This window comes from Chlorocebus sabaeus, chromosome 6 (assembly GCF_047675955.1).
Source record: "Chlorocebus sabaeus isolate Y175 chromosome 6, mChlSab1.0.hap1, whole genome shotgun sequence".
NCBI classification, from domain to species: Eukaryota; Metazoa; Chordata; class Mammalia; order Primates; family Cercopithecidae; genus Chlorocebus; species Chlorocebus sabaeus.
The window spans coordinates 23,008,916-23,026,922 of record NC_132909.1 but is presented as its reverse complement, the minus strand read 5'-3'; the positions used below and the strand labels follow the sequence as shown (position 1 = coordinate 23,026,922).

At 53.1% G+C, this 18,007-nt stretch overlaps 1 protein-coding gene across 1 annotated transcript; it reads left to right on the top strand.

The window, feature by feature from the left end:
• Window positions 1-923: 923 nt before the first annotated feature.
• APLP1 (amyloid beta precursor like protein 1) lies at window positions 924-12,372 on the top strand. Its single transcript, XM_007996436.3, has 17 exons — window positions 924-1,163; window positions 2,049-2,192; window positions 3,194-3,326; window positions 3,534-3,646; window positions 3,907-4,040; window positions 4,153-4,337; window positions 4,798-4,928; window positions 5,953-6,027; window positions 6,815-6,973; window positions 7,059-7,187; window positions 9,099-9,198; window positions 10,304-10,411; window positions 10,672-10,695; window positions 11,169-11,239; window positions 11,475-11,537; window positions 11,656-11,799; window positions 11,922-12,372. Exons 1-17 carry the CDS (start codon window positions 1,017-1,019, stop codon window positions 12,018-12,020), a joined length of 1,959 nt encoding a protein of 652 aa, XP_007994627.1. The 5' UTR covers window positions 924-1,016; the 3' UTR covers window positions 12,021-12,372.
• The last annotated feature ends 5,635 nt before the right edge of the window (window positions 12,373-18,007 follow it).

Below are 18,007 nucleotides of genomic sequence, written 5' to 3'. Positions count from 1 at the left end.
ATATACATCTTCATACACACACGTGCACACACACACACACACGAGTTGCAAACAGAAAAGACACATACATTGGCATGTATGCACAGACACATGCATAGATGTCCACACAGTTGCACACATGTGACAGGGCTGCCCCAGGCGTCCTGGGAAAGACAGAATTCTACACTCTCATTAGAGGAGACGAACGAGTGAGCCCTGAAGTGGGACAGAGAAGAGGAGACTGTGGGCATGAAAATGGCAATCCCCTGGTCCTTACAGCAAGGGTGGAGATCCAGACCCTAATCCTGGGGCACTGCATCCACAGTGGGCATGGTGCTGGTGCCTGCTTGGGTGATCCTTAAAGAAAGGTCCTGGGGGCTTTGGTTCATGGATCCTTGAGCTAGGAGTTAAAGATCCAGGCCCCTGGGACCCTTAGGAAGCAGAGCAGGAAGACTGAACTCCTGGTTCTGAGGGACAATGGGCTGGGGGCTTGGTCTCTGGTCCTGAGAGAGAAGGTGCCCAGACTTCTGGATCTGAAAGAGGAGGGGACTGGGTCTCAACTGCTGCCATCTTGACGGGACATTTTGGAGGCCTGTATTCCTGAGCTCTCAACAGAGGAATTTACTAGGGGACGGGGGTCTCCGATGCTTGCATCCTTGGAGAAGGACAAAACTGTGAGTGTCTGGGTCTAAGGAGGGTGAGAGTCCTGCGGGAGGACTCAAAATCCACAACGGGCTGAGCCCATAGCCGGACTCCTGGCTGGACCCTTCGTGGGGCGGGACGCCTGGAATCTCCAGGGGCGGGGGCCTGGCGCAGGCTCCCGCCCGGGGTTCCAGAGCTGCTCCATTCTGCGCGGAGCCGCCACGCTATTGTCCTGGCCAGGAAGGCGGGGCCGGCGCGGGGCGTGGCTGGCGGCGCCGGCGCAGCCCGGGGGCGGCGGGAGGAGGAGGTGGCGGCGGTGGCGCTGGGAGCTCCTGTCACCGCTGGGGCCGGGCCGGGCGGGAGTGCAAGGGACGTGAGGGCGCAAGGGCCGGGACATGGGGCCAGCCAGCCCCGCTGCTCGCGGTCTAAGTCGCCGCCCGGGCCAGCCGCCGCTGCCGCTGCTGCTGCCACTATTGCTGCTGCTTCTGCGCGCGCAGCCCGCCATCGGGAGCCTGGCCGGTGGGAGCCCCGGCGCGGCCGAGGTGAGGCCGGGCCGGGTCCTGGGGGATGGGGGAAGGGGCGGGACCGGGTCTCTGGACGCCAGCGCGGACATGTACAGGGCAGAAAGCGCGGTCTTTCCAGCCAGGTGGTCAGCCCCCAGGCGCCCCCAACTGCATTTATGAACCCAGGGTTTCAGGCCCCAGCTCCCCCATCCTCCGACGTCCCAGCCCCCTCCCACCCCGAGCATAGGAACTGGTCTATTCAGAGCCCCTGGTCCCAGAAGTCCAGCCCCCTCTCCAGACCCAGGTGACTAGGTCCCAACCCCCTCCCTCCTGGACATAGGACCCACCAAGCAGCGAGGCACTTAGATCCAATAATCCAGACCCCTTGTATTCTCTGGACCCATATGGAGGCCCTTGCAGCCTCCCAGGACCCAGGAGGCCGGTCCTTCAGTCACCACCCACCCCAACCAGATGTAGCTCTCCAGTCCTCAAGGACCTAGTGTCCAGGACTGTAGGCCCCTGAAGCCAGGCCTTGTCAGCTTTGCACCCTGCAACCGGAGCCTGAGCAAGGGATGGAGGGAGGAGGGGCCAGAACGCCTGGGTTCAGGCCTCCTCCGCGATTCAGGTTTAACCCCTTCGGACTCCAGAGCTGCTGAGCTGGGGTCGGGGCGGAGTCTGTCTCCGCGGCAACAAGGCAGAAAGAATCCCGGGGGACCCGGGTCGCCATAGCAACGGGAGAGCTAGGGCGCCCCCGCCCTACGGGAGCTGTTTCCCAGGGAACAGTGCCTCCATGGAGGCGGTGTGCACAACGGTGCTTGGGGGAGGGGGCTGGTGCTGGGGGTCTCGGTCTTAGGGAGCAAAGAACCAGGGGACCCTTATTCCAACTCCCCCCGGGCCCTCATTATCCCCTCCACTTCCATCCAGGCCCCGGGGTCGGCCCAGGTGGCTGGACTATGCGGGCGCCTAACCCTTCACCGGGACCTGCGCACCGGTCGCTGGGAACCAGACCCACAGCGCTCTCGACGTTGTCTCCGGGACCCGCAGCGCGTGCTGGAGTACTGCAGACAGGTGGGCGGGGCCGAGCGGGAGGGGCGGGGCCAGCGGGAAAGCGGGCCCCAAACGAGGCTGGGCCGCCCGTAGAAAGCTACACTTGGAAAAGGTGTGGTCCAAGGTGCCGCGGGATCTAAGACGTGGAGGCTGGGGGACGTGGCCAATAAAGAGGCGCAACTATGCAAGGGCAGGGGAGCTGTTTTGAAATACTAAGTCAGGAAAGAGGGAGAACCGCGAGATAGCCAGAGAAGAAGTGGAATTTAGGAATCTGGTGGTCTTTGTAAAGAGCAGAGGTGTAGTGGGGAGTGGCGAAAGGATAGGCGGGGCTAAGACAGAAAGAGACCTTAAGGACCAGCAAGATGGGGAAAGGGGTGGAGCCCAATGAAAGCGCGGAGAGCTGGGGGGCGTGGCCACGAAAAGACAAGTCTGTAATGGGAAGGGAGAGTTTTGGAGAGGCGAAATAGAGGAAAAGGCAGGGCTAAAAGGAGGGTGAGACCTTTGGGGAGACGAATCTGACTGCGGGGAGGGGTGACCAGAGAGGTGGGCTTAGAGGGACCTTCAGAAAGAAACAGCACAGGAAAAAAGATAGCCTTGAAAACGGACCTGGCCGGGCGCAGTGGCTCACGCCTGTCATCGCAGCACTTGGGGAGGCAGAGGCGGACGGATCACCTGAGGTCAGAAGTTCGAGACCAGCCTGGCCAACATGGCGAAACCCTGTCTCTACTAAAAATACAAAAATTAGCCGGGCATGGTGGTGCGTGCCTGTAATCCCAACTACTCGGGAGGCTGAGACAGGAGAATAGCTTGAACCCGGGAGGAGGAGGTTGCAGTGAGCCGAGATTGTACCATTGCACTCCAGCCTGGGCGACAAGAGCAAATCTCCGAAAGAGAGAAAGACAGAGAGAGAGCGAGAGAGAAAGGAGGGAGGGAGGGAGGGAAGAAAGGGGACCTGACTACTGGAGAGGGGTGGCTGGCAAAGGCGGGGCTGTGGGCTGATTGCCCCCATCTGATCCCCCCAGATGTACCCGGAGCTGCAGATCGCACGTGTAGAGCAGGCTACCCAGGCCATCCCCATGGAGCGCTGGTGCGGGGGTGCCCGGAGCGGCAGCTGCACCCACCCCCACCACCAGGTTGTGCCCTTCCGCTGCCTGCGTGAGTCCCAGGCCGGGAGAGGGGAACTGAGGTGGGAGTTTCCGAGGGGCAAAATTCTGAGCCCCTCTCTCGGGCCCACATTAAGGGAGTGGGTGCTTGTGTCCTAAGTGGGGCAGAGAAGCCTCTGAGGATAAAATATCTGGATTCTGAGGAGGGTGGGGTTGGTGCTGTAGGAGGGTCTCACCCTGGTGTCCCGCGCTTCCCCAGCTGGTGAATTTGTGAGCGAGGCCCTGCTGGTGCCTGAAGGCTGCCGGTTCTTGCACCAGGAGCGCATGGACCAATGCGAGAGTTCAACACGGAGGCATCAGGAGGCACAGGAGGTGAGGACCTTGGCCCACCTGTCCCCAGCCCCCAGAACCCAGGAACCAGGACCCCTAACACCCTCCTCCACCAGAACCGAGGGTCTGGGCCACCAGCATCCTCTTCCCACTTGGGATCTAAGAATTTCATTCCCCAACCCCTTCCTCCAGAAACAGGAACCCAGGCTCCCAGCCTCATCAACCCCCAACCCAGGCAGCCCAGCTCCCCATCTACCCCTCCTACCCCACAATCCTGGCCTCTGGGTCCACTCTTCCTACAGGCCTGCAGCTCCCAGGGCCTCATCCTGCACGGCTCGGGCATGCTTTTACCCTGTGGCTCGGATCGGTTCCGTGGTGTGGAGTATGTGTGCTGTCCCCCTCCAGGGACCCCCGACCCATCTGGGACAGCAGTTGGGTGAGTGAGAGGGAACCCTCCATGCCCATCCCAAGGTTTCTGAGGCAGGGGATGGAAGCCTGGGAGCCTGGGCCTGGGTTCTTATTGCCTGAGTCCTCTCCTGCTCCCTCAGTGACCCCTCCACCCGGTCCTGGCCCCCGGGGAGCAGAGTAGAGGGGGCTGAGGATGAGGAAGAGGAGGAATCCTTCCCACAGCCAGTAGACGATTACTTCGTGGAGCCTCCACAGGCTGAAGAGGAAGAGGAGGAGGAAAGGGTCCCACCCCCAAGCTCCCATACACTTGCAGTGGTCAGCAAAGGTGAGGCAGTCTCTGAACCTCTGGGGCCTCTCCACCATAGAGGGAGAAAGATCTGGGGGAGTGTTGCCGGGGGCTGTTTTTGGGAGGGACCTATGGGGGAAAGGCCCAACTGAGGAGAAAAGATGAGAGTATCTTTGGATAAAACAGAGGTAGAAGAGCTAACCTGCCAAGAGAGGGAGTGGTTTGGGGGTACTTGGGGTACTTTGGAGTAGAGGGGCCATTGGGTAGGTCCTGAGGATCATTTCAGGAAAGCTTGGAAGATGGTGTAATGGATTCCTAAGCTTTGCAAGAAAAGGCTAGGCCCAGTCCAGAACTACATCTCCCATAATGCCAGGCAGCAGCGGTGGCTAAACTGGGTGCATGATGGTCTCCGGTGCACTCTAGGAAATGTGGTTCTCTAAGTAGAAAAGGCGACCTGGAGGGGGGCTGCAGACTGACCTCCTGATCCCTGGTCTTGCAGTCACTCCCACCCCGAGGCCCACAGATGGTGTGGATATTTACTTTGGCATGCCTGGGGAAATCAGTGAGCACGAGGGGTTCCTGAGGGCCAAGATGGACCTGGAGGAGCGTAGGATGCGCCAGATTAATGAGGTGATGATACCGGGGGCCCCAGGACCCCCTACAGTACAGAGCCCCCTAAATACCAGGAAACTCCTCCAGGACACATTGATACTACCTCCAAAGGCTCCCTAAGCCCCTTTGACCTTGAGCTCTCAACGCCATCCCCTAAGATGACCAGAGATCCATGGCCCATCTAGAATCCTACTGAGACGCCCCCAGATTCTATGGAAACTCTGGTCTATGGTACTCTTTCACTTTATTGGTTTTTGTTGTTATTGTTGTGACAGAGTTTCGCTCTTAACACCCAGGCTGGAGTGCAATGGTGGGCTCTCGGCCCACTGCAACCTCTGCCTCCTGGGCTCCAGTGATTCCCCTGCCTCAGTCTCCTGAGTAGCTGGAATTACAGGCACCTGCCACCACGCCCAGCTAATTTTTGTATTTTTAGTAAAGACAGGGTTTCACCATGTTGGCCAGGCTGGTCTTGAACTCCTGGCGTGAGGAGATCCACCCGCCTCGACCTCCCAAAGTGCTGGGATTACAGGCATGAGCCACCACGCCTGGCCTCTCTTTCACTTTAAACTCCTTCTGGATCTTCCCTCTTGGGAACCCAAGAGCCAGTGAGACTTAAGGGATCTAGGGCCTCTAAAATTTTTTTTTTTTTTTTTCGAGACAGAGTTTTGCTCTGTCGCCTAGGCTAGAGTGCAATGGCGCGATCTCCACTCACTGCAAGCTCCGCCTCCTGGGTTCACGCCATTCTCCTGCCTTAGCCTCTACTCCCAAGTACTCCCGAGTCCCCAGCTGGGACTACTGGTACACCGTGCCCAGCTAATTTTTTGTATTTTTAGTAGAAATGGGGTTTCACCATGTTAGCCAGGATGGTCTCGATCTCTTGACCTCGTGATCCACCCACCTTGGCCCCTGTAATGTGCTGGGATTACAGGCATGAGCAACCGCGCCCGGCCATGGGACCTCTAAAATCTTAAAGAGGGGTTGGGGGACTTGCCAGGCGGATCAGGGTGGATTCTGGGATCCTGAAGCTCCCCTCCCTATGCAGGTGATGCGTGAATGGGCCATGGCCGACAACCAGTCCAAGAACCTGCCTAAAGCCGACAGACAGGCCCTGAATGAGGTAGGACAGCCCTAGTGGGTCCTACTCATGCCTGTCCACCACCTGGAGCATACTCAGTTTCACCTGGCTCTGGCTGTGTCCTGCCCATCCAGCTCCACCCCTTTCCACCTATTTTAGCCTTTCCTGTCCCCATGCCTACATGCAGCTCTGCCCCTCTTAGCCGCCATCTGACCTGACACTGCTCTGCTCCTCAGATTGGCCATATTTGGCCCCATCTACACTTGACTTGCCTCTCAGGGCTGGCTCTGGAGTCCTGTCCCAAGCCGGGGCCCCTGCAGATGCAGCCAGGGCCTTCTTGGTCTCTCTTTAATGCATTCATGTCTCTATCAGGCCCTGCCCCCCGATTCTGGCTCTGCCCAGCCAATCTCACCTCTTTCAACCTGACCTACCCCATGGAGACCCCACTCATGTTAGCCCCCATTCCAGCTCTTGGTCCCACCCTATCGTGTCATTTATGCACAGCCTGTCTCTAGTTTGACCCTGCCCAGGCCAGGAGCCCTGCAAGGCTTTGTCCCTTTCACCTTAACATTGGTCAGTTCTGCTCCCAGATTGTTTCCACTCAATCTTACAGTTTACATCCTCACATTGGCTCCCAGTGGGCCTAGTCCCACCTCCACTCTGCCTGGCCCTGTAGCCCACCCCTTCCAGTCTGTAACCTTTGGTTCTGCCCAGGCCTGGACCCCTGGAACACCCCCTAACCCCATGTAGCCCTGCCTTTCCAGGCTCTCTTTGACCAGGATTTGACCCATCTTCTCCTCTCCTGACCCTGTGCCCACCCACTCCCCAGCACTTCCAGTCCATTCTGCAAACCCTGGAGGAGCAGGTGTCTGGTGAGCGACAGCGCCTGGTGGAGACCCATGCCACCCGTGTCATCGCCCTTATCAACGACCAACGCCGGGCTGCCTTGGAGGGCTTCCTCGCGGCCCTGCAGGGGGATCCGCCTCAGGTGCGGAGACCATGGGGGCAGAGAGCAGAGAGCAGAGGGTGACAAGGATCAGGGTGGGCTTGGGCAGCCTGTGTCCCTTCCACAGGCGGAGCGTGTCCTGACGGCCCTGCGGCACTACCTGCGTGCGGAGCAGAAGGAGCAGAGGCACACGCTGCGCCACTACCAGCACGTGGCTGCCGTGGATCCTGAGAAGGCACAGCAGATGCGTTTCCAGGTGCTCACATCCTTCCAGCTCCCAAATGCACCACTATTCCTCAGACGCCAGCACCTCAGGCTCTTGTCTTGTCCCTTAGACCCTTTTTCTGTCTCTTGAAGCCCTTCCTATCCCTTGAACACCACTTCTCTGCCCCTTCCCAGTCTCTCAACTCTGCTTCCTGACCCTGAAACATGGACCCTCACACACTGTGCCTTTGACGCCTATTTCTTGTCCCTTGGATTCTTACTCCCCCTGCCCTTGATCCTATGGTCTTTTTTTTTTTTTTTTTTTTTGGGACGGAGTCTTGCTCTGTCGCCCAAGCTGGAGTGCAGTGGCCAGATCTCAGCTCACTGCAAGCTCCGCCTCCTGGGTTTACGCCATTCTCCTGCCTCAGCCTCCCGAGTAACTGGAACTACAGGTGCTCACCACCTTGTCCGGCTGGTTTTTTGTATTTTTTAGTAGAGACGGGGTTTCATCGTGTTAGCCAGGATGGTCTCGATCTCCTGACCTCGTGATCCTGGGTCTCACTCTGTCACCCAGGCTGGAGTGGTGTAGTGCAATCTTGGCTCATTGCAACCTCTGCCTCCTGGGTTCAAGCAATTCTCCTGCCTCAGCCTCCCAAGTAGCTGGGATTACCAGTGCGTGCCACCATGCCTGGCTAATTTTTGTATTCCGTTGGTGCAAAAGTTATTACGGTTTTTGCTATTGAAAGTAATGGCAAAAACCGCAGTAACTTCTTTTTTTTTTTTTTGAGACAGTCTTGCTCTGTCACCCAGGCTGCAGTGCAATGGCATGATCTCTGCTCACTGCAGCCTCTGCCTCCTGGGTTCAAGCAATTCTGCCTCAGCCTCTTGAGTAGCTGGGATTACAGGAGCCTGCCACCATGCCAGGCTTTTTTTTTTTTTTTTTTTTTTTTTTTTGACAAGAGTCTCACTCTGTTGCCCACGATGGAGTGCAGTGACGTGATCTGGACTCACTGCAACCTCCACCTACCGGGTTCAAGCTATTCTCCTGCCTCAGCCTCCCGAGTAGCTGGGACTACAGGTGGGTGTCACCACATCTGGCTGATTTTTGTATTTTTAGTAGAGACGGGGTTTCACGATATTGGTCAGGCTGGTCTCGAACTCGACCTCAGGTGATCCACCCTTGGCCTCCTAAAGTATTAGGATTACAGGTGTGAGCCACCACACCTGACCCCAGCTAATTTTTGTATTTTTAGTAGACACTGGGTTTCAGCATGTTGGCCAGGCTGATCTCGAACTCCTGAGCTCAGGTGATCTGCACACCTTGGCCTCCCAAAATGCTGGGATTACAGGCAGGAGCCACCGTGCCTGGCCAGAAACCCCAATAACTTGCACCAATCTAGTATTTTTAGTAGAGGCAGGGTTTTGCCGTGTTGCCCAGGCTGGTCTCGAACTCCTGACCTCAGGTGATCCCGCCACCTCCGCCTCCCAAAGTGCTGGGATTACAGGCATGAGCCACTGTGCCCAGTCGAGAATCCCCTTGTTCCTTGAACCCTCTTCCTGTCCCTCAACCTCCTTTCTCCATAACTCCACTTGTTTTCCCTGGAACCCCTGTTCTGTGTGCTCAAATTTGAATTCCCCTTTCCTAGATGTTTTCTTTCTGTCTATGGAACTCCGTTCTGTGCTCTTGAACTCCAAATCTTGCCTTGAACTATGTCATCTGTGTGACCCTCCAGTCCTCCATCCCTGTCTCTGGAATCCCCTCAAACCCCGCTTTCTGTTCCTTGGACCTCATTCTTCAATTTCCTTCTCCTATGGCCCAGTTCCTGACCCTTGTGCCACACGTCCTGTCCATTGCATGTGCCGCTTTTCCTTGGCCGCTATTGAATTTCTCCTTCATACTGCCTCAGTTTCCTCATCTCCAGCCTGCATTGCCCAGCTCATCCTTCATGTCCACTCCCCACAGGTGCAGACCCACCTTCAGGTGATTGAGGAGAGGGTGAATCAGAGCCTGGGCCTGCTTGACCAGAACCCCCACCTGGCTCAGGAGCTGCGGCCCCAAATCCGTGAGTGCCTATTACCCTGGCCCCCATTCCAGAACTCTGAGGGCAGATCTTGACTCCTAAATATTGATCCCCCCCAATTTCATTTATTTCTCTGTAACAAACCAGCCCAGAACTTAGCAGTGAAAATCAACAGCCATTTTTCTTCGTTCATGATTCTGCCATCCAGTCTGGGCTCAGCAGAGTGGTTCTTCTAGTGGTCTTGCCAGTGGTCAAGCATGCAGTTGTATTTAGCTAGCAGATCATCTGGGGGCTAGGAGTCTAGCACAAACAGACCTTTCTCCCTCTCCAAGGAGGCTCAGGGCCTCTCTTCTCCATGGAGCCTCTCCATGTGGTCTCACCAGCAGGGTAGCTGGATTCCCTACTTGGCCGTTCATGCTCTCCAAGACATCAAAGTGGAAGTTGCTAGGTCTTAAGGCTTGGGTGCACATTCTATTTGTTAAAACAAGTTACAAATCCAGTCCAGATTCAAGGTAAGTAACCTATATGCATACCGGAAAGTGTGACCTACCACAGCCCCCAGATCTATTGTGGTTTCCTCCTGGATATCTCACACATAACCCTGATTCTCCTGGTATTTAAGAAAGCTATCATCTTGAGCTGGGCACAGTGGCTCACGCTTATAATCCCAGCATGTTAGGAGGCTGAGGCAGGCGGATCACTTGAGGTCAGGAGTTCGAGACCAGCCTGGCCAACATGGTGAAACCCCATCTTTACTAAAAATTTAAAAATTAGTCAGGCGTGGTGGCACTTGCCTCTGGTCCCAGCTACTCAGGAGGCTGAGGCAGGAGAATCACTTGAACCTGGGAGGTGGAGGTTGCAGTGATCTGAGATCACGTTATTGCACGCCAACCTGAGCAACAAGAGTGAGACTCTGTCTCAAAAAAAAAAAAAAAAAAAAGCCATAATCTTGAAACTTCAGCCTCCATCCTTCCTGCCAGCAGTGCCTCCCTCCAGCTTCCCACTTTCTCAGATCACACTTCTGGCTGTCCCACACTTGGGGCTGACTCTGCTGTCTGCATGATCCCCCAGTTGCTCTACTGTTAGGGTGCCCTTCACTCACCCCAATGCTCACTACCTCAGCCACCTTTCTGCATCTCCCCCTCAGAGGAACTCCTCCACTCTGAATACCTGGGTCCCAGTGAATTGGAAGCCCCTGCCCCTGGGGGCAGCAGTGAGGACAAGGGTGGGCTGCAGCCTCCAGATTCCAAGGATGGTGAGTGAGCCCACATATAGATGACCCCAGACATTGGGGAACATGCCCCAGCTTAATTTGTAATCCCCTAGAGTCTGAGGGTGTCTTCACCACCACAGTGACTGAGAGAGGATGGGGAGGAACGTCTGAGGTTGCGGAGGCCTCTGTAGGATCCCCCATCCTCATTCTTGGTCCCTGGGAGGATGTTTCTCCACCTTTCTTTGCTGATAACCCTCCTCTCTTCACTCTTTCACTGCCTTGCTTCCTCTGGCTTCCGGCAGACACCCCCATGACCCTTCCAAAAGGTGAGTGTCTCATAGTTAACCCCAGCCTCCAAATCCCACTAATCCCTGAACCCAGAAGGAAACAGGGTCCATCCATTGGGAACCTCAGACTCCCTGGGGTAGAGTCCGATATACTTTCCAAGCCCCTCCTCTGAACCCTAAAGAATGAAATAGGGCCAGGCGCTGGTGGCTCACACCCGTAATCCGAGCACTTTGAGAGGCTGAGGCAGGAGGATCCCTTAAGGCCAGGAGTTTGAGACCAGCCTGGGCAACATAATGAGACCCTGTACATACAAATAATTTAAAAATTACCTGGGTGTGGTGGGGCATGTCAGTAGTCCCAGCTGCTCAGGAGGCTGACATAGAAGGATCACTGGAGCCCAGGAAGTTGAGGCTGCAGTGAGCTGAGATCATGCCCCTGCACTCCAGCCTGGGTGACAGAGTGAGATTCTGTCTTAAAAAAAAAAAAAGAATGAGATCAGACTTGGGGGTAGGGTCCACAGAACAAGACGCTGCATCCCCTGAGAAAGAGAAGATGTCCCCGCTGGAACAGTATGAGCAAAAGGTAAGTTAGTCAGACCTGTGGGCTCCCAAAGGGGAACAAGAGCGGGGCCTATACTGCTGGGTATGAGGGAGGAGATGCTGGGGGCTTAGATTCCTTGTCCTGAGGGAAGAGGGAGCTGAGGACATGGAATTGAGATCCTAGAAAATGAGAGGGTTGGGGGACGCTCTCTTGGGCCCCTGGGGAGGAGGAGGCGGGTGCCAGGCTTCTGGCTCCCTGACACCTCCTGCTCCACCAGGTGAATGCGTCTGTTCCAAGGGGTTTCCCTTTCCACTCATCGGAGATTCAGAGGGATGAGCTGGTAAGAGGAACAGCCGGGTACCTAGGGGAAGAGGCCAGAGGTCAGCGGCCAGGCTGTGATTCCCAAAGCCACACAGGTCCCTCAAAGACGCCCTCTGCCCCATCTCCTCTCCCTGCAGGCACCAGCTGGGACAGGGGTGTCCCGTGAGGCTGTGTCGGGTCTGCTGATCATGGGAGCGGGCGGAGGCTCCCTCATCGTCCTCTCCATGCTGCTCCTGCGCAGGAAGAAGCCCTACGGGGCTATCAGCCATGGCGTAGTGGAGGTGAGACCCACGAGGGCGGCGTGTGGGAAGAGTTCCTGAGCCCGGGTGTGGGCAGGCTGAGAGGCCTGCGGGCAGTTCCGCCCCCGCACCCCACTGTCCTGTCGTTCCCCTGCCCGTTGCAGGTGGACCCCATGCTGACCCTGGAGGAGCAGCAGCTCCGCGAACTGCAGCGGCACGGCTATGAGAACCCCACCTACCGCTTCCTGGAGGAACGACCCTGACCCGGCCCCCTTCACCCCTTCAGCCGAACCCAGACCTCCCCTCTTCCTGGAGCCCCAGAACCCCAACTCCCAGCCTAGGGCAGCCGGGAGTCTTGAAGTGATCATTTCACACCCTTTTGTGAGAGGGCTGGAAATTCTTATTTCCCCTTTCCAATTCCAAATTCCATCCCTAAGAATTCCCAGATAGTCCCAGCAGCCTCCCCATGTGGCACCTCCTCATCTTAATTTATTTTTTAAGTTAATTTATGGATCCTTAAGGTGACCGACACCTTGGTCCTAGTGTCTATTCCCTGGAATTCACCCTCTCATGTTTCCTTACTAACATCCCAATAAAGTCCTCTTCCCTACCAGGCCAGCCTGAGTCTCTGTGGGAGAATTAGTCTGTAACCACAGCTGGACGCGGTGTCATCCCCGCCCAGGCCGCCTTGGCCTCTTTAAACGGGATGACGAAGCTTTAAATCTGGGCGGGGCCTGTGGGAAGGGCTGGGAGCGCCGGGGGCTGGGCTCAGAGGCCCGGGATCAGAGCCTGTCCCGGAGCTCTCCGCGGTGCTGAACTGGCAGCCCCTTCTAACTCTCATTCTGCTGGGTACCAGGGTGGACCCCAAGGAGGCTGGGCTCCAGCGAGTTTCCCCTGCCATCTGCTTAGCCTCACACACAATCACACGCAGCGCCCACCCCAATCTTCGAGAGTCCTGTAAGATATTATGAATCGTGAACCACCCTTCCCATTCCCCGAAGTCTTCATTCCTTCTTGGGCAGTCTATAGAAACCCTCTGGAGTGTGGAAATTCCAGTCACGTGCCCCAGAAAGGGATCTATATCTGCACGTGCCTACTGAACTTCGTTTTATTTTCTCCCCCTACTGCCCATATAAATGCAGAAGAATTTCTTTTTCTTTCCTTTCCCCACCTCCCTTTTTTTAAGAGTCAGGGTCTCACACTGTCACTTAGGGTGGAGTGCAGTGGGGCAATCATAGCTCACTGCAGCTTCCAACTCTTGGGCTCAAGTGACCCTCCTGCCTCAGCCTCCCGAATAGCTGGAACTATAAGCACACACCACCACCCCTGGATAATTAAAAAAAAAAAAAAAATTTAGGCCGGGCGCGGTGGCTCACGCCTGTAATCTCAGCACTTTAGGAGGCTGAGGCAGGCGGATCACATGAGGTCAGGAGTTCGAGACCAGCCTGACCAACATGGTGAAACCCCGTCTCTACTAAAAATACAAAATTAGCCGGGCTTGGTGGTACATGTCTGTAGTCTCAGCTACTTGGAGAGGCTGAGGCAGGAGAACCGCTTGAACCCAGGAGGTGGAGGTTGCAGTGAGCCAAGATTGTGCCACTGTACTCCAGCCTGAGCAAGAAGAGGGAAACGCCATCTCAAAAAAATAAAAAATAAAAAAAATTAGAGATGGGATCTTGCTATGTTGCCCAGGCTGCTCTCCAAGTCCTGGCCTCAAGAGATCCTCCCACCTTAGCCTCCTGAGTAGCTGGAATTACAGGCGTGCAGCACCATGCCCAGTGTTGGAATTTATACCCTCACATGTCCCATTATGCTGGCTGGGGTTAGCCCTCCACATATGCTGTTATCTGTCCCAAGAGAGTTGTTAGGAGGATTAAAAGGGTTAATATTTGTGGAGATGTTACAACTGCACCTGCCACTTAGCAAGTATTTGTTAAATAAATTTTAAAGTATTAAGGTAGCAAACACTCATATGGTGTTCACCCTGTGCCAGACACTACTTTGAGGGCTTTACATGCACTGGCACACTTAATCATTACTTCTGTGAATGGAAGATAAATCTTGGGGGTCCCAAATCACTAAGTTAAAGGGAAAAGTCAAGCTGGGAACTGCTTAGGGCAAACCTGCCTCCCTTTCTATTCAAAGTCATCCCTGTGCTCACTGACAGAGGCATACTCTGATCGCCTTCTTTGGAAAAGCTAACCAGAAACTCAAAAGGATGCAACCGTTTGTCTCTCACCTACCTGTGACTTGTAAGACTCCTCCCTGCTTTGTGTTGTCCTACCTTTCCAAACAGAACCAAAGTACATCTTAACATATGTTGATCGATGTCTCATGTCTCCCTGAAATGTATAAAACCAAGTTGTACCCCGAATACCTTGGGCACATGTTGTCAGGACCTCCTAAGGCTGTGTCACAGGTGCACATCCTCAACTTTGGCAAAATAAACTTTATGAATTCATTGAGACCTGTCTCAGATATTCGGAGTTCACATTTCCATCTAATGGAGTCGCTACTATGACTATTCTTATCTACAGATTAGGAAATGAGACTGAGAGTCGTTACATCACATGCTCTATGTCATCATCTAGGAAGAGTCAGAGCTAACAATTCAACCCAAGAAGCCTGGTTCCGGCATCCACTCTCCTGGCCAGTTTGCTAACCTCCTGTTTAATACTCCAAGGTTGCCCCATATGGTGTTCCGATTGTGCGCTTCAAAATTCCACGTGGCTGGGCACAGTGGCACATTGCTGTAGTCCCAGCTACCTGGGAGGCTGAGGCAAAAGGATTGCTTGAGCCCAGGGCTTCCGGATTGTAGTGCACTATGCCAATTGGCTGTCCACACTAAGTTCAGCATCAATATGATGACTTCCTGGGAATGGGAACAGGCCCAGGAAACATAGGTCAAGATTCTCATGCTGATCAGTGGTGGGATAGCACCTGTGAATACCCACTGCACTTCAGCCTGGGCAACATAGAGAGACTCTGTCTATAAATAAATAAATAAATAAATAAATAAATAAATAAAATCCAAGTGATACCATTCACCTCCCATTGTAGATTTGCTTTTTTACCACAGCTTCCCAGCAGATGGCAGTAAAGTGTCATGTTCTAATGTCAGTATCTCGCACGATTTTCTGACAGATGGTTTGGGGAGGGAGCATCTATTTCTAATTCTCCCAAAGGGCCTGTGAGTTAGCTGTGGTTCTTCATAATATATAACTGTAAATATAGCTCGTGTATATTAAATATACACCTGTTAGATGTTAAGAGAAGACGCTTAACATGTTAAGTTGGACGCAATGCCAGTTTCTGTAGAGAAGTCAGTTTGCACAATCATTCTGATACTGGTTATATCTTTGGTTATATTTGGATGAGCCCAGCGGAAATCTATCACTAACACCACAGGCACCACAGGGATTGAAAGCTGCCTTTGTGTTTTCACAACGAAGAGTGATCAACAGGCTAACAGTAAGTAAGGAGCTCCAAGCAGGTAAAACAGGAAAAGTAAGGCAGTTTTGCTCAATATGGTCAGTGTGTAAAGTTTAACGGTAATACTTAGAGTATTTCATTTTAAAATGTTGTTATTCAAATTACAGCAGGAAAAATAATTTTGCTGTTACTTATCTGATGTTCTTGCACCCCTAAACCATTCTTTTCCCACTGAAGATGATCTTGGTAATTCTTCTTTTTTTAATTTTTAAATTTTTTTTTTTTTAGACAGAGTCTTGTCAGGCTGGAGTGCAGTGGTGCGATCTTGGCTCACAGCAGCCTCCACCTCCCAGGTTCAAATGATTCTCCTGCCTCAGCCTCCCAAGTAACTGGGATTACAGGCACCTGCCACCATGCCTGGCTAATTTTGGTATTTTTAGTAGAGACGAGGTTTCACCATGTTGGCCATGCTGATCTTGAACTCTTGACCTCAGATGATCCACCTGCCTTGGACTCTCAAAGTGTTGAGATTACAGGCATGAACCACCGGGCCCAGCCAATTTTTCTTATAATAATTCAGGTTTTACCATGTGCAGTGGCTCATGCCTGTAATCTCAGCAATTTGGGAGACTGAGGTGGAAGGATCACTTGAGTCCAGGAGCTCAAGACCAGCCTGGGCAACATAGTGAGACACAGTGTCTAAAAAAAAAGAAGAGAAAAAAGAAAAGAAAAAAAAGGAAAAAAAAAAATTAGCCAGGCATGGTGGTGAGTGCCTGTAGTTCCAGCTACTCAGGAGGCTGAAGTGGGAGAATTGCTTGAGCCTAAGAGGTAGAGGCTGCAGAAAGCCAAGGGTGACAGATTAAGACCCGGTCTCAAAATAATAATAATAAGTATATATGGCCAGATGCAGTTGCTCATGCCTGTAATCCCAGCACTTTGGGAGGCTGAGGTGGGAGGATTCCTTGAGCCCAGGAGTTCAAGACCAGCCTGGGCAACATAGTGAGACCCTGTATCTACAAAAATAAAAATGAAAAAAATTAGCCGGGTGTGGTGGCACACACCTATGGTCCCAGCTTCTCAGAAGGCTGAGGCAGGAGGATCACTTGAGTCCAGGCAGGAGGTGGAGGCTGCAGTGAGCTGACATTGCACCACTGTACTCCAGCCTGAGCAACAGAGTGAGACCCTGTTCTTATTAAAAAAAAATGTATATATATATACAAAGTTTCTGAGGGACATTTTATCATGTTAGTGGGGTGGGTGTGTGCACGTGTGTGTGTTGATATGCATCTTAGTTTGGGTTATAGAATACTGTGGGCTGGGTGGCTTAAACAATACACATTCATTTCTCACAAGTGCTAGAGGCTGAGAAGTCCAAGATCAAGGTGCCAGCAGCTCCAAAGTCTGATGAGGGCTCTCTTCCTGGTTTGCAGATGGTTTTCTTTCTTCTTCTTCTTTTTTTTTTTTTTTTTTTTTTTGACAAGGTCTTGTTCTGTCACCTGGCTGGAGTGCAGTGGTGCAATCATAGCTCACTGCAGCCTTGATCTCCCAGGCTCAGGCAATTCTCCTGCCTTACTTTCTCAAGTAGCTGGGACCACAGGTGTGCACCATTACACCTGGCTTTTTTTTTTTTTTTTTTTTTTTTAAATAGAGACAGGGTTTCACCATACTGCACACGCTGGTCTCAAACTCCTGAGCTCAAGCTATTCTCCCATCCCGGCATCCCAAAACGCTGGGATTACAGGCATGAGCCAGCGTGCCCTGCCCACGATGGCCATCCTCTTACTGCATCTTCATATGGCAGAATAGACAGCAGAGAAGCAAGCTGACTCCTGTCTCTTCTTTTTTGCTTTTTTGTTTTCGTTTTTGTTTTTGTTGTTGTTTTTGTTTTTTGAGATGGAGTTTCATTCTTGTTGCCCAGGCTGCAGTGCAATAGCACAATCTCGGGTCACTGCAACCTCCATCTCTCAGGTTCAAGCGATTTTCCTGCCTCAGCCTCCCGAGTAGCTGGGATTACAGGCATGCGCCACCATGCCCAGCTAATATGTATTTTTAGTAGAGACAGAGTTTCTCCATGTTGGTCAGGCTGGTCTCCAACTCTGGACCTCAGGTGATCCATCTGCCTCGGCCTCCCAAAGTGCTGGGATTACAGGCGTGAGCCATCACGCCTGGACTCTCCCGTCTCTTCTAACAAGGACATTAGTTCCATTCATGAGGGTTCCACCCTCATGACCTAACTACCTCCCAAAGGCCCATCTCCAAATACTACCCCACTGGGGCTTATGGTTTCAACAAATGAATTTTAGAGGGACACAACCATACACTCCATAACAATACAAATTGAGATATACATCTTATATGTCAACAAAACCTCAGATGCCATCAGTGATAAAAAATAGCATTATTTTAGGTACCACAAAAGGGAAAAAAAGGCAAAGTATAAACTATGTCACACAATTGACTATAAGATTATCCCAATTAAGTCCTTCGGAATTTTTTATTTTATTATTATTATTTATTTACTTACTTTAGAGACAGGGTCTTGCTGTCTCCCACGCTGGAGTGCAGTGCTGCAATCATGGTTCACTGCAGCATAAAACTCCTGGGCTCAAGTGAGCCTCCTGCCTCAGCCTCCAAAGTAGCTGGAACTACAAGTGTGCACCACCACACACAGCTAATTTGTTTTTGTTTGTTTATTTTGGTAGAGTGTGTCTCACTAGGTTGCTGGTCTCAAATTCCTAGGCTCAAGTGATCCTCCCACCTCTGCCTCCAAAAGTGCTGGAATTACAGGCATGAGCCACCACGTCCATCTCAATTAAGT